The 23,091-nt window shown below is 48.8% G+C and overlaps 2 protein-coding genes across 3 annotated transcripts in view; both read left to right on the forward strand.

The window, feature by feature from the left end:
- COPA (COPI coat complex subunit alpha) overlaps positions 1-4,112 on the forward strand; it is a 46,209-nt gene extending 42,097 nt beyond the window's left edge. The window contains exons 26-33 of the mRNA XM_047839734.1: positions 288-365; positions 532-600; positions 1,120-1,256; positions 1,497-1,683; positions 1,768-1,878; positions 2,204-2,365; positions 2,992-3,186; positions 3,471-4,112. Coding sequence (XP_047695690.1) covers positions 288-365; positions 532-600; positions 1,120-1,256; positions 1,497-1,683; positions 1,768-1,878; positions 2,204-2,365; positions 2,992-3,186; positions 3,471-3,530 — 999 coding nt within the window. The 3' untranslated portion in view covers positions 3,531-4,112. The remainder of the gene's footprint in view (positions 1-287; positions 366-531; positions 601-1,119; positions 1,257-1,496; positions 1,684-1,767; positions 1,879-2,203; positions 2,366-2,991; positions 3,187-3,470) is intronic.
- Positions 4,113-7,544: 3,432 nt separating this feature from the next.
- Positions 7,545-14,181, forward strand: PEX19 (peroxisomal biogenesis factor 19). 2 transcript variants are annotated; one of them, XR_007148307.1, is made up of 8 exons: positions 7,545-7,656; positions 9,324-9,433; positions 9,813-9,978; positions 10,411-10,496; positions 11,173-11,334; positions 12,174-12,350; positions 12,578-12,748; positions 12,831-14,181. XR_007148307.1 is itself a non-coding variant. In XM_047841196.1 (8 exons), exons 1-8 carry the CDS (start codon positions 7,587-7,589, stop codon positions 12,869-12,871), a joined length of 900 nt encoding a protein of 299 aa, XP_047697152.1. In that variant the 5' UTR covers positions 7,545-7,586; the 3' UTR covers positions 12,872-14,181. The 2 variants fall into 2 exon arrangements, 1 of the variants encoding a protein (XP_047697152.1); XM_047841196.1 differs by having other exon boundaries at positions 12,578-12,622; positions 12,788-14,181.
- Positions 14,182-23,091: the final 8,910 nt, after the last annotated feature.

A 23,091-nucleotide genomic window follows, 5' to 3' on the forward strand; every position in this document is an offset into this window, starting at 1 on the left:
GGAAGGGGTGTAGATCCTCCTGACCTGATGCTTATCTCCCATCAGCCGGTCAGGCTGCAGCAACAGCAGCTTATGAAAAGGCAGCAAGCTTTGTCGTCTGAATTGGAGCTTTTGGTTTATCGTTTTGTTACTGGTGAAGCTGCCCCTGTTTTGAGGGTCTTCTCCCACAAGCGCCCCCCGCCCCTTCTTCCCCGGTCGAGGCTGGGAGCAAGGTCAAGGACGGTGTTTAGACTTATCAGAACAAAGTGCTTGAATAGCTTATGAATGACTGATGTTTTTTCTCTTAGGATGTACCCCCTGGGGCAGCCGGGGGTGCCGACGATGGGTTCTTTGTGCCTCCCACCAAGGGAACCAGCCCAGCTCAGGTGAGCAGGGAAGCACGACCCTGCGGGCATGCATGTTTCTGAGCTGGCTCTGCTGGACTCGTGCATAAAGAACGTGGCTGCTCTTCTGCTCTAGGTACAGGGGAGGGTAGTTTGGGAAGAGAAGGGGCTGTGTTTCAGTTGGCTTGGGTTTTCTGTTTCTTGTTAGATCTGGTGCAATAACTCTCAGCTTCCAGTCGATCACATCCTGGCAGGCTCTTTTGAAACAGCCATGCGGGTAAGTCTTAGAGTAACGTTGGCTCTTGCGGAGTGTTTGTCGCCCGGGGTCCCCAGGGAGGCGGTTGACTCCTCTTAACCAAATGGAAATTAACCTATGCACGAGGGCAGAGGCGTGTATTTATCGTGGAAACCCCGGTCTTGCCTAGGGAAGGCAGCCTCCTAAGGCCTTCTTCTACCGGGTGGATCTTTCCAGCCATCTCCCACCCATTTATAGTCTGCTTTCTGGCTCACATCAGTAAGTTAGCGGGCCCCAGGAGCAGGTATGTTACATATGTTACGATAGCAACAGCAGTAACTCCAGTAACTACAAATTCAACAACGGCTAACATTGACATACTGTGTGTCAGGCGCTATCCTGAATGCTTTATAGGTATTACTAAACGAGGTAGGTCCTATAATTAAGTATAATTTACTGATGAGGAAACAAGTACAGAGAAGTTAAGTACCTTGCCCAAGGTTAGCGAGTTTTGCAGTGGTAAGGTCACAATTTTTATATTTCTTTCCTCTTGTATTCTAGCTCCTTCACGACCAGGTGGGGGTGACCCAGTTTGGCCCCTACAAGCAACTGTTCCTACAGACCTATGCCCGAGGCCGCACCACCTATCAGGCTCTGCCCTGCCTGCCCTCCATGTATGGCTACCCTAATCGCAATTGGTAAGGCCCCTTGCTCCTGGCTTCCGTGTCTTCCAGCGTGGGGTGGATATTTCAGATGATAGCCTGAGGGACAGCTGATGGTCGTCCCAGAGGGGAGGTTTCCTAGTAGGAAGGAACTTGGGCTCGACACTCTGTGAGGTTTGGTTTATACATCTGCGTCCAGTTCCCCCACCTGTTTCCCCTTTGAGTCTAGTGGATTCCGGGTTATCCCTTTTTCTTCTTCCTTTTCCAAACTTCCAGGAAGGATGCGGGGCTGAAGAATGGCGTGCCAGCCGTGGGCCTGAGGCTCAATGACCTCATTCAGCGGCTACAGCTGTGCTACCAGCTCACCACAGTTGGCAAGTTCGAGGAGGCCGTGGAAAAGTTCCGTTCCATTTTACTCAGTGTGCCCCTCCTCGTCGTGGACAATAAGCAGGAGATTGCGGAGGTAGGAGCGGGTAGCCCATCCTAGTCCCGGGCACCCGCACGGTCTTGCCTCTGTGCCGTGACCTTGCTTTGGCCCTCTCTCAAGGCCCAGCAGCTTATCACCATTTGCCGTGAGTACATTGTGGGCCTGTCCATGGAGATAGAAAGAAAGAAGCTTCCCAAAGAGACTCTGGAACAGCAGAAGCGCATCTGTGAGGTACGATCTCTCTGGGCTTCTGCACGGTGCAGAGAGGTCCGCCCCTTCACCCTCCATTAGGTCTGAATTCTTAAAGTCCAAACCCACATTTCAGTCTGGGGAGTAAGAGAAGTTTGGGCCTACTTCTCTGAGGAGAGGGTGTATTTTTCTACGCTTCTTCATTCCATCAGTCCTTCACACCCCGGGGGCAGAAGATCTCAATGCCTTGTAGTCAGCCCCGTTTTTGTTTGCTTTGTGTTGTGTTTAATGCGTGTGCCGCAGCTTAGAAATGACCTGTGTCTGCTGTACCATCGGCCTGGCATGTGTCCCCCTCTCTGTCCACCAGATGGCAGCCTATTTCACCCACTCCAACCTGCAGCCTGTGCACATGATCCTGGTGCTGCGCACGGCCCTCAACCTCTTCTTCAAGCTCAAGAACTTTAAGACAGCTGCCACCTTTGCTCGGCGCCTGTTGGAACTTGGGCCCAAGCCAGAGGTGGCGCAACAGGTAGATGGGAGCTCCTTCCTCAGGCATAAAGGGACCAGACCGGCTCTCACACGGAGGGAGTAGAAGCCAAGGCCTTTGCCTCTAAAACAAAGCACTGAGTAACAACATTCAACGGAAGGAGGCAACCGAACGCCGTCTTCTCTTTACTTGTGGCAAGGGTGCCTCCTTTTGTTCTTGGAAGGCGAACTCGTAACTCCTTCAGACAAGGCACCGGTGTAGAGTGACCTGCCACCTAGAAGAGCTCCGCCTTCCCGTCCCTGAGCTCTGCTACCCGTTCCCACCGCTGCTAACCTCCGCACACAGGTCCCGTTACTTGGGGTCTCTGAAGGCATTCCTCCTGGGCGGTGGAAGCCAATTTTAACCCTCTGAGTCCTGGCTCTGATCATCTCCAGGCTTGGTGGAGGACTGTGGGTCTAGATCCGTGGAACCACTGATACCGAGAAGGGGAGATCCTGATGCGGCAGGGGTGGTGATTGTCGTGACCCCTTCACGTGTGTCCTGTACAAAAGGACATACTCGTTCACTCGGTACAATGGCATCTCGAGTCAAGGAAATTACTGAACCGTGGTGAGTTGTGACGTGCAGCTTTCGGTCCTCTTAAATAAAATACTCCTTCCCTCCCTCAGACCCGCAAAATTCTGTCTGCGTGTGAGAAGAACCCCACAGACGCCTGCCAGCTCAGCTACGACATGCACAACCCCTTTGACATCTGTGCTGCATCTTACCGGCCCATCTACCGTGGGAAGCCAGTGGAGAAGTGTCCACTCAGTGGGGCCTGCTATTCCCCTGAGTTCAAGGGTCAAGTCTGCAAGGTCACTACAGTAAGTACTGTCCTCTAGAAAGACATCCAGGATATGGAGGGAAGAGGAAAGAAAGAGAAAATAGAAAGAAGCGTGTTGGTTCTTTTTTTCTTCCGTTTTTGCCTCCGGCTCCTTGAGACAGTGATACTAAAGAAAACTAGAGCTTCTCCCCACTGCCGTTTACTGAGCAGTAACAGATCTTAACCACATACTCTGCTGTACTCACTGAGGAGTGGAGGGAGTAAGCTTTCTGGGCTGTGCACCCTCACAGATTCCCTAACTTTTCCCTGTTTCCTTTTCCACAGGTGACAGAGATTGGCAAAGATGTCATTGGTTTAAGGATCAGTCCTCTGCAGTTCCGCTGAGGCTCCCTCTGGTGCGTGCAGGGTCAAACACCGTATTTTCCTCTAGAGAACCGATCTCTGTATCCTAACTTCTTTCTTCCTCAGCTGCCCTTCAAATTATTGACATTGAGCTGTCCTGCCCTAAAACTTAATGTCCCTTTCTCCTTTTCTATGGTTAATCAAAATGTCTAGACCTCTTTGTCGTCTTGTCAAGGTGACTACAGTTGTGGTGATCTCCTTCCCAGCCTAGATCGCTCAAGGAACAGATGAAAATTCTGTGATGAAACTTTGCCTACTGCATTCCTTCAGTGTTTATCTTTTCCCTCCCCACCACCTTTGTATCTTTCTTTTGGATGGAAGCCGGATGTGATAAATAAGGCCGTAACTTTTACTCAGCCACAGCAAACTCTTAGCCATCCCCCCCATGCCGTTTTCCTTGGGCATGTAAACTCCCAGGCAGGTACCCTGTGTGTACCCAGGAACTCAAAAGTCTGAGAAGAAACTGGTTTCCCAAGAATGCACATCACTTTCCATTGGTTTGTTCTTTATAGCCATTGTTCTTGTGTTTGTTTCTCACACTTAATAAAGTAAATTTCTATGACAGTTTTGTGGCTCCATTTGTTTCCTGGACACTCTCATGTTCCTACTTTATGTAGCTGCCCCACCAAAGCAGATGTCTTTTTTTTCTTCTTTTTTTTTTTACTTAGAGAGAGTGAGACAGAGAATCTGAAGTAGGCTCCAGGTTCCACGTTGTCAGTGCAGAGCCCGACCCAGGGCTTGAACCCACAAACCGTGAGGTTGTGACCTGAGCCGAAGTTGGACGCTCAATGGACTGAGCTACCCAGGCACCCCGATATCTCTTTTTTAATTACAAAAGTAATGAACACCCACTGTCTTTTTATTTTTATTTTTTTTATTAAAAAAAAATTTTTTTTTAACGTTTATTTATTTTTGAGACAGAGAGAGACAGAGCATGAACAGGGGAGGGTCAGAGAGAGGGAGATACAGAATCCGAAACAGGCTCCAGGCTCTGAGCTGTCAGCACAGAGCCCGACGCGGGGCTCGAACTCACGGACCGCGAGATCATGACCTGAGCTGAAGTCGGCCGCTTAACCGACTGAGCCACCCAGGCGCCCCGTGTCTTTTTAAAAAATACATTTTTTTCATAGGATATATTAAACTGTGAGAACATAGCAAGTAGCTCCCCTGTTCCGTTACTGACAGCAGCCTTTCCCGTTTTGCTAGTTATAGCCAGTACTTAACTGAGCACCTACCGGGTACTTCTCGCTGTTCTAGACGTTTTACAGGTAATACACATATTACAGCAGTTACATTGGCAGGCAATACAGGGTTTTGCTTATCGTGTGCTAAGACTACATTGGGTAGATTGGCATGCTGTGTTTTTGATTATAGTTTGTACTTTTCATTTTAAACTCCGTTTCAGGGGCACCTGGGTGGCTCAGTAGGTTAAGCATCCGACTTCAGCTCAGGTCGTGATCTCACGGTTTGTGGGTTCGAACCCCACGTTGGGCTGATAGCTCAGAGCCTGGAGCCTGCTTTGGACTCCGTGTCTCCCCCTCTCTCTGTCCCTTCCCCACTCTCACTCTGTTTCTCTCTCAAAAATAAACATTTTAGGGGCGCCTGGGTGGCGCAGTCGGTTAAGCGTCCGACTTCAGCCAGGTCACGATCTCGCAGTCTGTGAGTTCGAGCCCCGCGTCAGGCTCTGGGCTGATGGCTCGGAGCCTGGAGCCTGCTTCCGATTCTGTGTCGCCCTCTCTCTCTCTGCCCCTCCCCCGTTCATGCTCTGTCTCTCTCTGTCCCAAAAATAAATAAACGTTGAAAAAAAAATTAAAAAAAATAAAAATAAACATTTTAAAAACGCTGTAAAATAAGGTTTGGCAACAGTTTTCACTATACATTAGGCAGGCGGTGAATAAATATGGAAAGGAGGTGCCAGGAGTATCACACTAGTAAGGATAGAAAAGCAGAAGCAAGTTTAAGAGATGATGCAAAGGACAAATCATGTTTCAACTCCATCGTAGTTCTCTCCAGTTCCCTGCAGTATTTTTCTTTTTTTTTTTTTTTACCTCCAGTATTTTTCTTATTAACATGTTTATATTAACATAATAGTATAAAGCCAGGTGAAATACCTATAATATGTGCTTGATATAACTATAGTCCTATTAGAGACATACATGTAAGTGGGTTGGAGTTAAATGAGAAAGCCTGGAACAACAGGTGTTGGGGAGAAAGCAGTTAATCAGAGAAGGATTAGGTTATAGAAGTTTAGAATTGAAAAGAACTTTAATCTGAGGCCTAGAGTGATAAAGGGTTTTGAACAAAAGCACTTAGTTATGGGGGCGCCTGGGTGGCTCAGTCGGTTAAGCGGCCGACTTCAGCTCATGTCATGATCTCACAGTTTGTGAGTTCGAGCCCCGCGTCGGGCTCTGTGCTGACAGCTCAGAGCCTGGAGCCTGTTTCGGATTCTGTGTCTCCCTCTCTCTGGCCCTCCCCCGTTCATGCTCTTTCTCCGTCTCAAAAATAAATAAATGTTAAAAAAAAAAAAAGTAGTTATGGAATTGGGACTGGGACTTAAGTCTTCTGACTTTCAGTTCAGAATGTTTTTTCCTCAGTCACCACTTGTGTCTGGAAGAACACAGTACGGTTTGCACAGGTATGATTTAAAAACCCTGTGCCCTATCTGTGCCGGAAAGAGTACCTACTCTGGTACTTGACACGGTACTCAAGTGTGCGTTTAGGAAGCTAAGGACGGAAGCCATGAAGTGACTTCATTTAGTTTAGTTTAGTTTTGTTTTTAATGTTTACTTTTGAGAGAAAACGTGAGTGGGGGGGGGGGAAGAAAGAGGGGACTCTGCTGCTGACGGCAGGAGTCCCATGCGGGGGCTTGAACTCATGAACTGTGAGCCAAACTGGGCCAGACTCAGACGCTCAAACAGCTGAGCCACCCCAGCGCCCCTAAGTGACTTCACTCAGATGTGATTTCTCCCTTTTAAGCTTTATAGCGCTTGACCCTTCTTTTAAGACATTTGCCTTGTACCATCCTTACTGTGTGTGTACCTCTCAGTCTCATCCCACCTCCACCCTAATCCTCAGGCAGCTCTTTTACATCAGGGGCTGGTCCCATCTGTGTCACTCTCCTGGGTTGTGCCCCGCACAGGATCCTGCACAACAGTGGATGCGCTCTAAATGCTAACACAGATTTGCGTGGGAGGCAGTTCTGACCCATCTGAAGAGGAGAACCATCCCAGAGGAGGGAAGGGGTGTCTGGAGTTGTCTTTTACCGAGCCTCCCCCCGCTTCCCTGGATTAGAGGTTGGGTTCTATATGGAGAAAAGGGGATGGTTCGGGGGAGGTAGGTCTATGGCTACCACGATGAATGGTCCTCTGGCTCAATCCGAGGTTCCAGACTTGCTTTTTCTGCCTGATTTGCTCCAACGCACCCTGTGCTCTAACTAAGCTCCTAGTCCTGTGTCCTTCATTCTGGCAACCCTGTCGGAGAATAGGAAATGAGAGACAGCCGCCGGATCCCGCGGAGAAGTGTGCCTCTTCAGGGTCCGGGAGGGCTGCGAGTGGCCAGTGAGCGCCAGCGGGGTTGTAGGCCCTCGCCTAGGAGCTGAGCTTACAGCAGTGAAGACCACGGATGGCAGTCCTCGCCCGCTGGGTGTTCAAATTCCACGCAGTGCCTGGGGGGCCAGTGTAAACAAGGAAGTAAAATCAATAGAATGTCAGAGAGTGCTAAGTGTTGAGAAGCATATGATGAAAGAGTCTCTTCTCTGGATAACGCGAGAAGTTGAAATAAAGGCAACCGGGCTAATCAGTAACCTGGTAGAATTTCACAGTGAGTTCCACTCCGTTAGTTCAACGGTTCCTGGCGAGAAAGAAAAAAAACAAAACCCAACCCAGGTTGGACAGGGCTTCCTGTCCCTTTAAAAATGGCGGCTCCGCCCCGGCCTGCGCTACTACTGGTTGCACGAGGACAAGGGGAGGGGCGCGGGGGCGGGGCCGAGGCACGGACGCCGCGAAGCCCCGCCTCCTACGGCAAGCCGGAGGTAGCAAGATGGCCGCCGCTGAGGAGGCTTGTGGTGCTGGGGCCGACGCGGACCGGGAATTGGAAGAGCTTCTGGAAAGTAAGAACTCGTAAAAGGGAAGGCCCGCCGGTGGGCGGTTGTAGGGGCTCATTCCGGGGCAAACTGCGCCCGAGATATTGGGGGCGGAGCGGGAGAGGCTTTCCAAAGGTTGGCCGGGGGCAGAGGGTCTGCCTGTGACTCCGAAGAAAATCTCTGGGTCACCCTCTCCTTCCTCCGCGGCGGGAGCTCGGGAGCCCACGTTGGGCCCCAGAGCGTCTCAGACCGTTGATCTCCCTGCCGGAGGGGAAGCAGTAGCCCGCCGGACGGTGTTTCACGATCCGGCACCGAACTCCCCTAGGTTTCGGTGAGCAAGTTCTTGTTAACCTAACTTCCTTCCCGCCAGCGGCAGTTTTCGGTCTTTGGTGGGCTGCGAACCCGACGCTCACCGACTGCTCGCGTTAAGGGTCGACCAGCCCTTGGCGCGGCCTTCTGTGCGCTGCCCTCTCCCCCCTTTTTTCCTCTCGCCAAGCCTTTCACCTTTCCCTCCCCGGGCCCCATTCCAGTACTTTCGCCGTGCCAGACAGCTCAAGCCGACTCCCTTCCATTACTCTGAAAAACTGAGGGGGAGAGGGCTTTAGGGGGAGACAGCTCACCCTCCTGAAAGAGGCTGGATGTTCGTTTCTTCCCCGCCCTCCGCTCTTCTGTTGGTTTCTTGCCCACAGTGGGGCCAGTGTCCTCCCGCTAAGCCCAGCAAGCGGGTTGGTGGTGAGGACTCAGGTTTTTAGAGCAGAGGTGAATATGTTTTGTCTCTTGCCCAGTCACAGAGATGTGGGCAGGCAGAAGGATGAACAGAAACGGTGAGGAGTGCCAAGTGACTCTGTGGATTGGCACATAGTTATCTGCGGAGATGAGGCCAGAGGAAGCTCTAGGAACTTTGCCTAGGGAGGGCTGAACCCGGCGTTAGGAGAAGAGAGTTCAATGTCCCCCAGGGACTGTCGCGTGCTATCCCTCAGTTTGTGCGAGTACCAGGACCCACGGGAAGCGGGGTGGAACGTCTTGTGGCTTTTGCTTTCTTGCCAAAAATTACGCCCTCGAGGGCTCCAGAGTGAGTTCAGGAGTTTAAGGACACCTGTGTTCTCTGCTCTCGTTGGATATTTGTGTGGGATTTCTGGGGAATCGGTAGAATGTGGCAAGGAAGTCGCTGTGTAGATGGAGATGTCTTTGAAGGGCGTTTAAGTCTCTCTTTCCTGCTATGAGAGAGACGCCTCTTCCACCTTTAGGGATTTCTTCTTCTTTGATCCCAATAAATTGGGTAATGAAGAGGGAAGTGGGCAGCTTATTGAGGGGTGGGCCAGGAGAGGGACACTTAAAAGGGAGATGACGCTTTGAAAGACTGTCCTCTTAATTTTTTTTTTTCAACGTTTATTTATTTTTGGGACAGAGAGAGACAGAGCATGAACGGGGGAGGGGCAGAGAGAGAGGGAGACACGGAATCGGAAACAGGCTCCAGGCTCCGAGCCATCAGCCCAGAGCCTGACGCGGGGCTCGAACTCCCGGACCGCGAGATCGTGACCTGGCTGAAGTCGGACGCTTAACCGACTGCGCCACCCAGGCGCCCCTGAAAGACTGTCCTCTTAATGCTGTGCCCAGAACTTACCCCGCCCCTCCACCAAGCCTTGAATCCTCATCCGTCCCCAACACACACACTATGTCTCTTGTCTCTGAAGGTGCTCTTGATGATTTCGATAAGGCCAAACCCTCCCCAGCACCCCCTCCTACCACCACGGCCCCTGATGCTTCGGGGCCCCAGAAGAGATCACCAGGAGACACTGCCAAAGTATAAATTCCACCCTCTTAAGGGAGGGTGGGGGGGGGGTGTGGGCAAGCACCTGCAAGCAGAGTTGGGGCAGGCCCCTGTGGGCTGGAGTGGGTTGGGGGGAGGGGGCCTGGCCTGACCCTGAGGATGGAGTGGTGGGATCTTGAGGAAGTGCTTCGAAGAGAAGGCAGATTTAAAAGGTTGGTTTGGGAATGCCACCCTATACCCTTCCCTCAGTGGCCCGGTGCCTTTCTTACTGTCCTCCTGAAAAGAGGTAGTTAGAATGTCCAGTGGAGGCGGGCAGGAGGGCAGCACTGCATTTCCCAGAGCCCCTGCCTGTGGCTCCTGTCGGTGGGGGCCAAGTAAGAGATGCATTTTGCCCCCCCCCCCTTCGCTGCAGGATGCCCTCTTCGCCTCCCAAGAGAAGTTTTTCCAAGAACTGTTCGACAGCGAGCTGGCTTCCCAAGCCACTGCAGAATTCGAGAAGGCCATGAAGGAGTTGGCTGAGGAAGAGCCCCATCTGGTGGAGCAGTTCCAAAAGCTCTCAGAGGCTGCCGGGAGAGTGGGTGAGGAGGCGGCCCTGGGGGGCTGGAGACCCCTGAACAGACCTCCACAGTGTTTGTTGCGCACAGAGAGCACTCTTAGTCAAGCTGACAGCACTCATCATATCACGGCCATCAGGGGGGGCCAGGAGATGGGAGGAGGGACGGGGACACTGCGTCATGCGAGGGGGCGAGGCTGAAAAGTCACAGAAAAGATTACTGAAAACTGACCATTTTAAAGGTCATAGTGTTGTGGGTGTCTTCGTGGAGAACAAAGTGACACCCGGTTCGAGTAGATCTGTGAAAGTGACTATGAAGGTGACCACGGAGGATTCAGAGGTTTGGAGTGCTAGTGACTCACCAGTAAATGCTGCATATCCAAGCTGATAACCAGCACAGTCTGGGGAAGCAGACAGTAAAAGTCCAAAAGACTTGGCCTTTCTCGATCTTTCCTAGGCAGTGATGCAACCTCCCAACAAGAATTTACATCTTGCCTGAAGGAGACACTAAGTGGACTCGCCAAAAATGCCACTGATCTTCAGGTGAGGGGAAGGGGCAGGGGCCACGAGAGCCCGTCAGACACATCAGCAAAAAGACAGACTCTCTTGGGTAGCATCTGAAGTCTGTCCCTGCCACACTGTTTTGGTGCTGGCAAGTTTAAATAGTTCTTTCCCACTTGAAAGGGTGCTAAGCATCCCAAGAAGGCACTGTCTTCAACTTACGATGGGGTTACATCCTGGCCAATCCATCATAAGTTGGAAATACCACAAGTTGCAAATGCATTTAATACACCTACCCTACCAAACATCACAGCTTAGCCGCACCTACCTTGAGTGTGTTTAGAACACTTACGTTAGCCTGTGGGTCTGCAAAATCACCCAACACCAAGCCTATTTCCTAGTAAAGTGTTGAGTATCCCGTGTAATTTAGTGAATGCTGTACTGAAAGTAGAAAACAGAATGGCTACGTGGGGACAGAGTGGTTGTCAATGTCATCAGTTGTTGATCCTGGTGATCACGTGACTGCCTGGGAGCCACGGCCACCGTGGCATCTCGAGGGAGTATCATCTGCGTATCGCTAGCCCCGGTCAAGGATCCAAATTGAAAATTTGAAGTAAAGTTTCTACTGAATGTACATCCTCTTCACACCATCCAAAACTGAAAAGCGGTCTTAAGTCAGACCATCTGTATTTGCTCACCTCTCTCCTGTCCTTTCTAGAACTCAGGCATGTCAGAGGAGGAACTGACCAAGGCCATGGAAGGGCTGGGCATGGAAGAAGGGGATGGGGAAGGGAACATCCTCCCCATCATGCAGAGTATCATGCAGAACCTACTGTCCAAGGACGTGTTGTACCCATCACTGAAGGAGATTACAGAAAAGGTTTGTGAACTTCTGTTTCTGCCTTTCCTCCTCATTTTCCACTGTGTCGACGACGCCTGTGGGCTACCTTGTCTGCCTCGAGCCTACAGAGCTGGAGTAACTCGACTGCACAGTCTCTCTGCTCTTTTCTCCTTTGTTTATTTGGAACAGGAGAGTGGGGAGGAGCTGTGTCTTTGGGAATAAACGTACCACACTGAAGATGCTTAAGGCAGAAGGGGAGGCTCTTCAGCTCTGGTTTTCTGTAAACTGGTTCGAGGCTGTTGTCTGATCAACCCTTTCTTGTATTTCTTACCAGTCGTTTCTCTGACGATGATTTACTGGCTTTATGCTATAAACAATTTAAGATAGTGTAAAAGATGGTCCTTGCTGTCAAAGAGCTTACAGTTTCACTAAAGAAACAAAATACTGGAACAGAAGCTTTTCAACGACACGGTGCAACATGCGGTCAAGAGTGAAGTGGACAGTGGAGACCAGGACGCAGCAGACTGGGGTCCGGGTGCACCAAATCCAACTGTCAAGCGAAGAGTGGTTCTTGACATTTATAAAGGTTGTAAAATCAGAACAGACAAAGGAAAGAACATGTGACAGAGAGATCACACATGGCCCATAAAGGCTAAAATGTTTACTGTCTGGCTCTTCACAGAAGAAGTGTGCCGTCCTCTGGTAACCGTAAATGCTGGCACAGCCAGGTGACGTGGTTGGAGTCAGTGCTGCTGACGTCTTTAGTTTTGACTTCCCCTAGGTCCCCTCCCCCTTCGGGTTTTCTTGCTTTTCAGATTTTATTGCCCTTCCTATCCACTGTCCATTAATTCTTCTGCACCCGTTCTCCCTTTCCTTAGTATCCAGAATGGTTGCAGAGTCACCGGGGGTCTCTTCCTCCAGAGCAGTTTGAAAAATATCAGGAACAACATAGTGTCATGGGCAAGATATGTGAGCAGTTTGAGGCCGAGACCCCCACAGACAGCGAGGCCACTCAGAAGGCTCGTTTTGAGATGGTGCTGGATCTCATGCAGCAGGTGAGGCCTCCTCTTGCCACCTGCCCCCGGGTGCTGCTGGGTGTGTGTTCGGTGGAGCGGGTTTCTGGGAAGAAGGCCACGCTGCCAAACCCAGGTGGCGGAGGGAGCACGAGAGAGGCCACGTAGCCTGGTCCCCAGGAGAAAGGAGAGAGACAGTGGCTCAGATACTTCTTTCGGACTGCCGTTTCGTGGGATTCTGTCCTTCTCAAGTTCCTCTTACTTTCCAGCTACAGGATTTGGGCCATCCTCCAAAAGAGCTGGCTGGGGAGATGGTGAGTATATCTTCTCTTAGATTTGAACCTGAGCCCAAGTTTCTGGAATTCTGTAGTCTCGAATGATTCCACTTGAGGTGATCGCTGTGGCCACTGGGGACGCACCTTCAAAAGCTGTCGCTTGAGGTAAGAGCAGTAATCTCAGTCCCTCCGTCTCTTCTCCAGCCTCCTGGCCTCAACTTTGACCTGGATGCCCTCAATCTGTCAGGCCCACCAGGTGCCAATGGCGAACAGTGTCTGATCATGTGAAACACAACACGCGTTCGGCCCTGATTCCCAGCCATGGGGAACATCTGGAGTCAGCAGAACCACTGGGAGCCGAGGCAGGAGTGTCGTCTGCAAGAGCAGTCTGCCCACTGCCCTCTGTCATCCCAGCTGAGATTGTGCCATACCAGCTGAGGCTTTTACTCTGTCTTTCTGGTAATAGGCCTGTTGTGCGGGCCATTTCTGTGAACCCTATCCGTCGTGGTTTCTGCTGCTAGCAAAGGCCCAGCTACCTACCAGGTGAAGGAAAGCATCCCTTTGGGGGCATGCCCTTCTTCCCCCTCCCAACTAATGTTATGTATGGCCACACTGATGTTCACTTTTACATCCAGGGTCTTTGTGCCTTGTCTCTACTCCCTCTCTCGGACTGGGGAGCAGAGACAGAGTCCTGGGGCTCCGTATTTCTCTAGTTCTTTTGGGAAGAGCCTTTGGAAATGAATGGGGAGAAATTCAGCCTGGGCTGGGGCTCTCGGTCTGTCACCGTGTCCTCTTGCCTTCAGACAGACCGTTGGGAATTCCGTGGAGGGAAAGGAAGTAGGGGCTTTTGCCTCTGATCACAGTAGGGTTGAAAGAGAAGCCCTGGGATTCTCCTCTCGCCAGGTGCTGAGCCTCCAGGTCCCTGGTGTAGTTTGAGAACTCAAGTCACCAGCTTGGGTCTTTGTATGACGCTGTGTGATCTGGGTGAACCCAGCCCTTGACCTTCCTGTGCCCCCTGCCTCTCCTCCTCTTCTCTCTTTTTAAATACCTGTTTATCCCAGCCCTTCTCTGCACCCAAGCTGTGACATGGAAGGGCCATCCACTACTCTGATTGGCCTCCTCCCTGGAAAACATACATAATTACAGTGTCAGGTCTAGGAAATGAAAGACCGTTCTTCCCCAGATGTGTTCTGGCTTATTTGAGACCTCTGATTTCTCTGAATCCTGTCCCTTGATTAAGCAGGTGACTTGGGAACGGGAGTGGGGTGCAGCTCGGGTCCTTTCTCTTGACTAATAAATATTCTGATTGAGGAGTGTGGCCTGTTTTTCGTTCAGGTCTTTCTCTGATCTTCCTCGGCTTCTGTAAGCTGCAGCGTGAGGAATGTTTGCAGACCAGTTCATACCATTGCAGTGCTGGTTCTACCACCGCCCCCTTCCCCAGCTGAGGCTGCCCCTCGGTTGGCCAAGGACTCTGGATGTCCATCTTGTCTCGTTGCCTCTGGGTGTTCCAATCTGGGAAGCCCTTCAGTTGGTGTTGTATCCTAAGGTTTCACATTTTTATTATTGTTAGCAATATATTATTAACGTTTTTAAAATTATTTCTATTATCATTGTTATTTTGAGTTGATCTTGCCCTTCTCTTTGGGAACCACTGCATCTATGGACCTTGGCTGTCATGTGTTGGTGGATACTCTGGTCAGACCAGCTGGCTCTCCTGTCTCAGCACTCAGAAGATAATGCACAGGGCAGGTGACACTCAGCCTCTGAGTCACTTTTCGCTCCGAACATGCCACTTTCCAGGGGTTAAGCTTTCTTACCCTTAAGACGATTCCACACATTCTGTGGATGGGGGATTGAGCCTCAAGCTGTTTGGGAAGGTCTGGGTACTGGACCGCATCAGAATATGAAAGCCCCAGTCTGAATCTGACTCCCCTGTTGTGTAGGAGGTGGGAAAAGCAGAGGCAGACTCGTGATGGTAGTCACAGGGCCTGAATGGCCAAAAGTCTCTACCAGCTCCGTCCAAACACCGGACGAGGATAGAGAGGAGCAGGGAAGGACAAAAAGACCCTGTCCCTGAACCATGCACCTGCTGTACTGGCAGTTCTCTTTTACCGATTTTCAGTCCTGCTGTCCTAGTCAGGGCTTACTCCAGGAATCCAGACAGATGCTCTAGTCCAATTTAGTTTTGTTCCCAAGCCATTTGTTTTCATTTTGATTGAACATGAACAAACTGACCTCCAGCTCCTCTCTGTCCCAGAAGCGCTGTTGGAGTGGTTCTGGGCTCATGGAAGACAGAGCAGTCCTTCTCAAACTGTCTGCTAAAGAGCCAGGGTTTTTGTTTTGTTTATTTCACCCAGTCCTTCGTACGCTCAGATGTGTTCCCGTTGCCCGTGACAAGTGCAGTTCACACAGCATGCCACCCACCACGCAGGCTTGGCCACACCCAAGCTGACCAGACCCCTTTCAGCAGGCTGAGTCCACTGATCATGCACCTGGACATCACAGCAATGTCAGAACGCTAAGACATTTCTAGACACTCTGAACTTCTAACTCATCATGTTGCAGACGGGTACAAAACTGTTCACAGACCAGTACAAGTCTCTGAACCACCTTGGGTAGCACTGCTCTGGGGCCCTCCTCGGTCTCCACAGCTCCGTCGGCCACACTGGTATGTTTCTGTACTTGTTCTCTCTCACGTGAGGGTTGCCTCCAGTCCACTTTTTCTTTGGCTAGGGTGTGTCGCTGTTAGGACCTCTATATTATTTTTGGAGCCTTTTCTTTTGCTTAAAAATAACCATTAAGAAGTTTAGGTTTAAGCTATATGTAGAGTTTTTATGCTGCTCTCAGACTTTAAAGGAGGTACCCCTTTGTTCCAAAATTCTGTATGTTAGAAAATAAATTTGTAGTTGTTTGGATGGTTTCATGAGTTAAGAATCGAATTCATACAGAATTTGTGGTAATGAGGATATTTTCCCGTGACTCTGGAGACCATCCTGGCAGGGGCCCCAGGAGGTGCTTATCATACACTGTCAAGATGGCTGGGGAGCTTGGAAAAAACGATGGTCCCCAGTAAACGAGGTTGAGATGATAGACCTTACGAGAAACGATCAAAAGGCTTAGAGGAAGTGGGCATGTGAGAATGAATGTATATTACACCGGAAAACCCACTAGCTGACCATGTTCCTTAGGAAGGTCTGGGGACATTTTTGTTTGTTTTATGAAAGAAAGGCACTAATGAACGAGTCACTGGCATCTTTGGGAAGTTTAGAAGTGGCTGTCTCTGTGGGTGGAGGCTGATGGCAGGGGATGTTTAAGAACTGGTTTCCCTTGTAGCAGTGGGGATGATAGGATCCTCGTGTAGCGGAAGCCAAGTGGCAACACTTAACTCTCAGAGTCAGGGTGGGCGGGTTTCCATAGGGCAGCATGTTCAAAGTGGAGATGGCTAATGGAACGTGGGTGGTCCCAGGGACCAGATAAATGGACAGCCAAGCAAGGTATTGGTTTGTATTTAATTAAAAGATCAAGAATGATTGAGCAGAAGAATGAGATCAGTAACTTGAAAAGTCAAAATTCCGGGGCGCCTGGGTGGCTCAGTCGGTTAAGCATCCGACTTCGGCTCAGGTCATGATCTCACGGTCCGTGAGTTCGAGCCCCGCGTCGGGCTCTGTGCTGATAGCTCAGAGCCTGGGGCCTGCTTCCGATTCTGTGTCTCCCTCTCTCTCTGCCCCTCCCCCGTTCATGCTCTGTCTCTCTCTGTCTCAAAAAAAAAAAAACATTAAAAAAAAAAAAAATTCCTTGCCCATTTTTTAGGCCTGAGACAGTTCTTAGATTCAAACTATCAATTGAAAGATCCATTTACTTAGTCAACCATGTATTGGGGGAAGATTGCCCAGATTTTTTAAGTTGGAAAATAGGGATACTGGGCCTGAGTTGACTTTGATGCCCAGGGACCCGAAGCGCCACCACAGCACTGCCCTTCCTACGCCCCGTCCTCATCACAGTAGGGGAATATGGGGTCAGAACGGAGCGCTTGCCTGAATCTGCCTCACGGTGGGTCCAGAAACCCACTTTATGGTCATTTTTTTTTTCAGTTTCCAAATGTATAATCAGAAAGGACATTCTTGACAATCGGCAGAAAGCCCAAGTAGAAGCCCCTGAAACTGCACCCCCACCTCTACCAAGATAGAAAATAAAAAATACTGCGTTCTGGGGGAAATGGCAGTAATTAGTTCAACGCTTAAAAGGGTAGAGGGATGCTGGAGTGTGGGTCTCCATCATTTCTTCTCTTAATTCCACCCGTCTGGCTCTTGCAAAAACTGGATTGGCCTGAGGCGGATTGCATGGGGCTACTGCAAACTTCGGTGGGTAGTAGTCCAGGCAGTACCGTGTTGGGTGTGTTTCCTCTACGAGAGGAAGTAACACAGGTACTTCTGGTACAGATAGGTACGTGGTTTTTAACGTATACTGTCTGACCCTCTACAGAAAGCTTGCCAACCCCTCATCTAGTGAATACGTTCTTCCAAGGAGTATCAGAAACAGTTTGCATTCACAAGTGGTAGGCACCAGTATATATTCACAGTCTTGATCTGGAGCTATGTTACTTCTCCCCCATCGTCACAGTGTAGCTCATTCTGCAGGGTACCACGTTTGTATGCTTTGTGTAGCTTACGCTACTCAGGGATTAAGGACATGCTAATCAGACTTGATGAACAGCAGTGTCAAGTATTCTGGGTTCCTTGGTGAGACACATGCACTCCGGAGAGTGGAAAATAAATCCTGCAAAGATGCACGGTCCTGCCACATTGGTTAAGTTTTTAGGAGTCCAGTGAGCTGGAGCATTCTGGGACATTCTCTCTAAAGTAAAGGGTAAGTTATTGGCATCTTGTGTATTTTACCCCAAGAAAGAAGCGCGGTGCCTTAAGTAGGCCTCTTCTATTTTGGAGGCACCGTACTCTGTGCTTAGGAATGCAAGAAAGGCCTCTGCGGCAGATCCAGGCTATGATATACAAGCAGCCCCGCGGCAGGGGCCGTATGACCTGGAGAATTCTGTGGTACTAGAGGTATCTGTGGTAGGAAGAGATGGCGTGTGGATTCTCGGGCTATCCTCAACAGGAGAGTTTCAGCATAGATCTCTCGGGTTCTGGAGTAAGGTTATGCCATCTGCAGTAAAGAAAGTTTCATCATTTGAAAAGCATCTCCTGGCATACGATTAGACCCTGATAGAGACTCAGTGCTTGACCACAAAATATCAAGTGACTGTGAGCAGTTGCCCATATAACCAGCTGGTTATTGTGAGACCTGCCAAGTCATAAGATTGGGTGGATACAATAGCAATTCGTCTTACAATGGGAACAGTACCTTTGGGAAGAAGCCCGAACAGACTTGGTGGGCACGAATAAGTTAACCTGAACAAGGATCCTCAGTTCTCCAGATTATGTACATCTGTTACAGTGATAGCTTTGTCCTAGCCCATGCCTGTGGCAACATGAGAAATCCTGCAACCATTTGATTGGCCAGACGAGAAAAAAATCCAGGTCTGGTTCGTGGAGGAGTTGGTTTGATATGTTTTAGGGCAAGCCAAATACGGACTATCGCTTCTCAGTGGCCCCATCTGGAGTGGTCCTAAAAGTCAGTGATGAGGGCAAATTCTCAATCAGTAGGTCTTTAGGCAGTGTAAGTGATTATCCGCTTTGGAGAGTGAGAAGTGGCCTGAGGCAAGGGTATATGTGAACTCAAGGTCAGTGGGCTGGTTGGTCAGGGGCCCAGAAGGTGCAAGATAGGAAAATGCGAGAGAAGATCTGGTGAAGAGGATTTGGGTGGGTCTGTGAGAGTGGGACTTACTATAGCGTTCACCAGAAAAGTGTTAGCTAATAACCGAATGGACAGGACGATTTGACCAGGAACCTCACCTGGCCCAGTTCTTGCCGTGTGCCATGAGTAGAATCACCCTGATGGCAGAGATGGAGGCTGTTTATCGGCCTCTTGCCAGAGGCTGACCTAGCTATTCTAAATGTCCAACCTGTCAGCCACAAAGAGCAATGCCGATCCCCCAGTTCAGTACCACTGCTCAGGGAGAACAACCAGCCACTTGGTGGCAATGATTCCATTCTGGAAAAGTCAGCAACTTATTCTGATCACATATCTTGCTTTGCTTATCCTGCCTGGAGTGCCTTAGCTAGTACTACCATCCAAGGACTCAGACGCGTTTGATCTACTGGTATAGGATCCTACATAATAATGCTTTGGAACAAGGGACCCATTTAATGACAAAGCAGGTGCAGCAGTGGGCGCATGACAATGGGGGTCTACTACTGTTACCAAATACCTTTCCATCCAGAAGCTTTTGGCCCGGCAGAGCATTGGGATGGCCTTTTGAAGGTGCATTGGTGGTGCCAGCAAGAATGGGGTGCTGTCCTTTACAATACAGTGTGAACCTACATGACCATAATAGGGTGCTTTATCCTCTGCCCCTAGGTAGAATCCAAGGGCTCTGGAACCAAGGGGCGGAAACAGAAGTGACCCTATTCAACATCACTCCCAGTGATCTACTTGAGGATCAGGGGGTAAGGGGTGCGGGGAGGATGCTTCTATCAGGCACAACATAAGAATCTCAATAAACTTAAAGATATGACCGTCATCTGGTCGCTTTGAGCTCCTAATGCCTGCAGACCATCAAGCAAAGAAGTTACCATACTGTTTGGGACAATTGACTCTGTTACGAGAAGGTAGGACTGCTGCTAACACGGACACAGTGGGAAGTGTTTGATGCGCACATGATCCTTGGGATATCTCTTGGTCCTCCTATACTCAGCTTTAACCATAAATGAGTAAGTAAAGAATTACAGCCTGATTAAGGGCATGATCTCTTAGGGCTCAAAACCCTCAGGAATGAGGGTCTGGCTTACTCCACTGGGTAAGCCATCTTGACTAACAAGTGCTAGTCAAGGGGGAGATGACTCTAGACTGGGTGCTAGAGAAGGGAGATCATAGCATTTACAGTTTAGGGACTCCCCTTGTAAGTGTCCCCAGAAGTTAGCCAGAATGCCTGGATAGAATGAACTTATGTACAAAGCATATGGATCTGAGCAATGCTAGAAGTGGACTATATAAACATTGTTGGCACCCCGTCCAGATCCTCTTTACCAGCAAGTGTAAGTTTTGGCTGCTGATAGCTCACAGCTGCATCCTCTTGAGAACTGCCCTCTGTACCGACAGGAACCACTTCCGGAAACTTCCGGAAGGTTATTCCCTCCTGGGGACAGCATCACGGCCAATGGTATGATGCCGGTTTGGGTGAAGAAGTCAGCTGGGATTCTGCTGGAGATTGCATTATCAGCAATGACATGTAATCATTAGTTGTGTTATCAGTAAGTGATAATAGATAATTCCCCCCTTTCCTCGAGGTGGGACAAATGTGCCATGTATATGCCAGGAGTTCCCAGTGGAGGCTAAATGTAGGAGCCCTATCTTTACCTAACTTTTCCCCCTGTCTTACCTTGCTAGCCTCACTCCATTTACAGGTTTTACTTGAGAGCACTCCCTCAACGTACCATTTGCATGGAATCCCTTTTCTGAGCTCAGCTTCTAGGGAATGTAGCCTAAGGCAGGAGAACAGTGGTGCCAACCAAGAGAGGAGAACAGGAGCAGTTTGAGTTTGACAGAGGTAGAGCAAAGGTGAGTTCAATTTGGAAACATTAAAGTACCATTGTCTGGAAGAGAAAGAAATATCCTTAACCTGATACAATGCATCTATGAAATCCCTACAGCTTACGTTATACTTAATGGTGAAAGACTGGTTGCTTTTCCCCCTACGATCAGGAATAACACAAGGATATCAGCTTTCACTACTTATATAAGGCTCTGGCCAGGAAAGTTAGGCAAGAAAAAGAAATAAAAGGCACAGACATTGGAAAGGAAGAAATAAAACCGTATTTACAGGCGGCATGATCTTGTATATAGGAAATTCTCAGAATATAGGGTCAATTTACAAAATACATTGTAGTTCTATACATTTGCAATGAACAATCCAAAAATGAAGTTAAGAAAATAGTCCCATTCACAATAACATCAAAAAGAATACTTGGGGAGGGGCGCCTCGGTGGCTCAGTCAGTTAAGCATCTGACTTCAGCTCAGGTCATGATTTCATGGTTTGTCGGTTCGTGCCCTGCATCGGGGTCGGTGCTGTCAGCTCAGAGCCTGCTTCAGAGCCTCAGTTTTCCCTCTTTCTCTGCCCAACCCTGGTCACTCACTCACTCCCTTGCTGTCTCAAGAAATATATATATATATATATATATATATATATATATATATACACACACACACATATATATATACACACACATATATACACACACACACACACACACACACACACACACAAATATATATATATATATTGGGGAAAAAAGAGGGGCACCTGGGGGGCTCAGTTGGTTAAGCGTCCGACTTCAACTCAGGTCACGATCTCGCGGTCCGTGAGTTCGAGCCCCGAGTCGGGCTCTGGGCTGATGGCTCAGAGCCTGGAGCCTGCTTCCAATTCTGTGTCTCCCTCTCTCTCTGCCCCTCCCCCATTCATGCTCTGTCTCTCTCTGTCTCAAAAATAAATAAATGTTAAAAAAATTTAAAAAAAAAGAGTACTTAGGAGTAAATTTAACAAAAGAAGTGTAAAACTATACTGTGAAAACTATAAAACGTTGACAGAGGGAGATCTAAATAAATGGAAAAACATCTCATTTTCATAGAGCAGGACACTCAACATCATTAAGAGGGCAGTACTCCCAAATGATCTCAAGAGTCAGTGCTTTCCCTCCCTATCAGAATCCCAGCTGACTTCTTTGTGGAAATTGACTAGCTAATTCTAGAATTCACATGGAATTGCCGTGGACTCCGAATAAGAAAACAGTCCTGAGAAAGGAATAAAGAAGGAGGACTCACTCTTCCCAATTTCAAAACTCACGATAAAGCAATGGTAAAACAGTCTGGCATTGGCACAAGAATAGACATTGATACCAATGGGATGGAATTAAGAGTCCAGAAATAAACTGCATCTTTGGTCAACTGATTTTTCACATGGGTGCCAAAACCATCCAGAGGGAAAGAACAGTCTTTTCAACAGGGGTGCTGGGACAACTGGACAGCCACATACAAAAGAATGAGCTCAATCCTTACCTCACATTTTATGCAAAATTAACTCAAAACAGGTCAAAGACCTAAAAGTAATAACTAAAAACAGAGGGGTAAAACTGTCATAACTTTGGACTTAGCTAAGGTTTCTTAGATATGCCACCAAAAAGCATGAGCAGCAAAACAAAAAAAAGATAAATTCACCAAAATTAGAAAGCTTTGTGCATCAAAGGAGACGATCAAAAATGAAAAGACAATCCACAGAATGGGAGAAAGTATTTGTAAGTAATATACCTGATAAGGGACTTGTATCTAGAATATATATTCTTACAATTCAGTGATAGGAAGACAATTTAAAAATGAGCAAAGGATCTGAATAGGCAGCTCTCCAAAGAAGACAGAAATGTCCAATAAACACGTGTAAAAATGCTTAACATTGTTAGTCATCAGAGAAGTGCAAACCAAAACCATACTGAGATACCACTTCATATCCACTAGGCTGTCTAAAATTAAAAAGTCAGATAACAAATATCGGCCAGGATGAGGAGGAATTGGAACCCTCATACACTGCCGGTGTGAATGTGAAATGGTACCACTGCTTTGAAAAACAGTCTGTTAGTTTCTCAAATGATTAAGCATATAGTTAACCATGTGACCCAGAAACTCCACTCCTAGGTATATACCCAAGAGAAATGAAGTGAAATATAAACCCACACAGAAACTTGTACATGAATGTTTATGGTAGCATTATTCGTAATAGCCAAAAGAAACAACCAACCTGTCGGCAGATGATTGGAAACACAAGATGTGATGTATTCATACAATGGAGCGATATTTGATATAGAAAAGAACGGAGCACTGACACATGATACAACACGGATGAACCTTGAAGACATGCTAAGTGGAAGAAACCGATCACACACACAAAGTGTATTGTATGATTCCTTTCATATGGAAGTCCGGAATAGGGAAATCTATAGAGACAAAGGAGTTAATGGTTTTTTAGGCTGCAGCGGGATGGGAAGATAGAGGGTGGTAGCTGAAGGGTACCCGGTTTCTTTTCAAGGTGACAAAAATGGTTGAAAATGATCTGTGGTGACGGTGGCACCTATCTGTGAATGTACTAAAAACCATCCAATTGCACACTTTAAATGGGTGAACTGTATGGCATGTGAATTTCATTTCAATAAAGCGGTTTTGTTTTTTTTTTAAGTGCCATTGGGGGGCGCCTGGGTGGCGCAGTCGGTTAAGCGTCCGACTTCAGCTCAGGTCACGATCTCACGGTCCATGAGTTCGAGCCCCGCGTCGGGCTCTGGGCTGATGGCTCAGAGCCTGGAGCCTGCTTCCAGTTCTGTGCCTCCCTCTCTCTCTGCCCCTCCCCCGT

Source organism: Prionailurus viverrinus, chromosome F1, assembly GCF_022837055.1.
Source record: "Prionailurus viverrinus isolate Anna chromosome F1, UM_Priviv_1.0, whole genome shotgun sequence".
In the NCBI taxonomy this organism is placed as follows: Eukaryota; Metazoa; Chordata; class Mammalia; order Carnivora; family Felidae; genus Prionailurus; species Prionailurus viverrinus.

Excerpts from the sequence above, each read along its gene's own strand:
- PEX19 (XM_047841196.1), top strand. The coding sequence starts at position 7,587 with ATGGCCGCCGCTGAGGAGGCTTGTGGTGCTGGGGCCGACGCGGACCGG. Across the intron at positions 9,434-9,812 it reads CACCAGGAGACACTGCCAAA|GATGCCCTCTTCGCCTCCCA; the intron begins GTATAAATTCCA and ends CCTTCGCTGCAG. Across the intron at positions 12,623-12,787 it reads AAGAGCTGGCTGGGGAGATG|CCTCCTGGCCTCAACTTTGA; the intron begins GTGAGTATATCT and ends TCTCTTCTCCAG.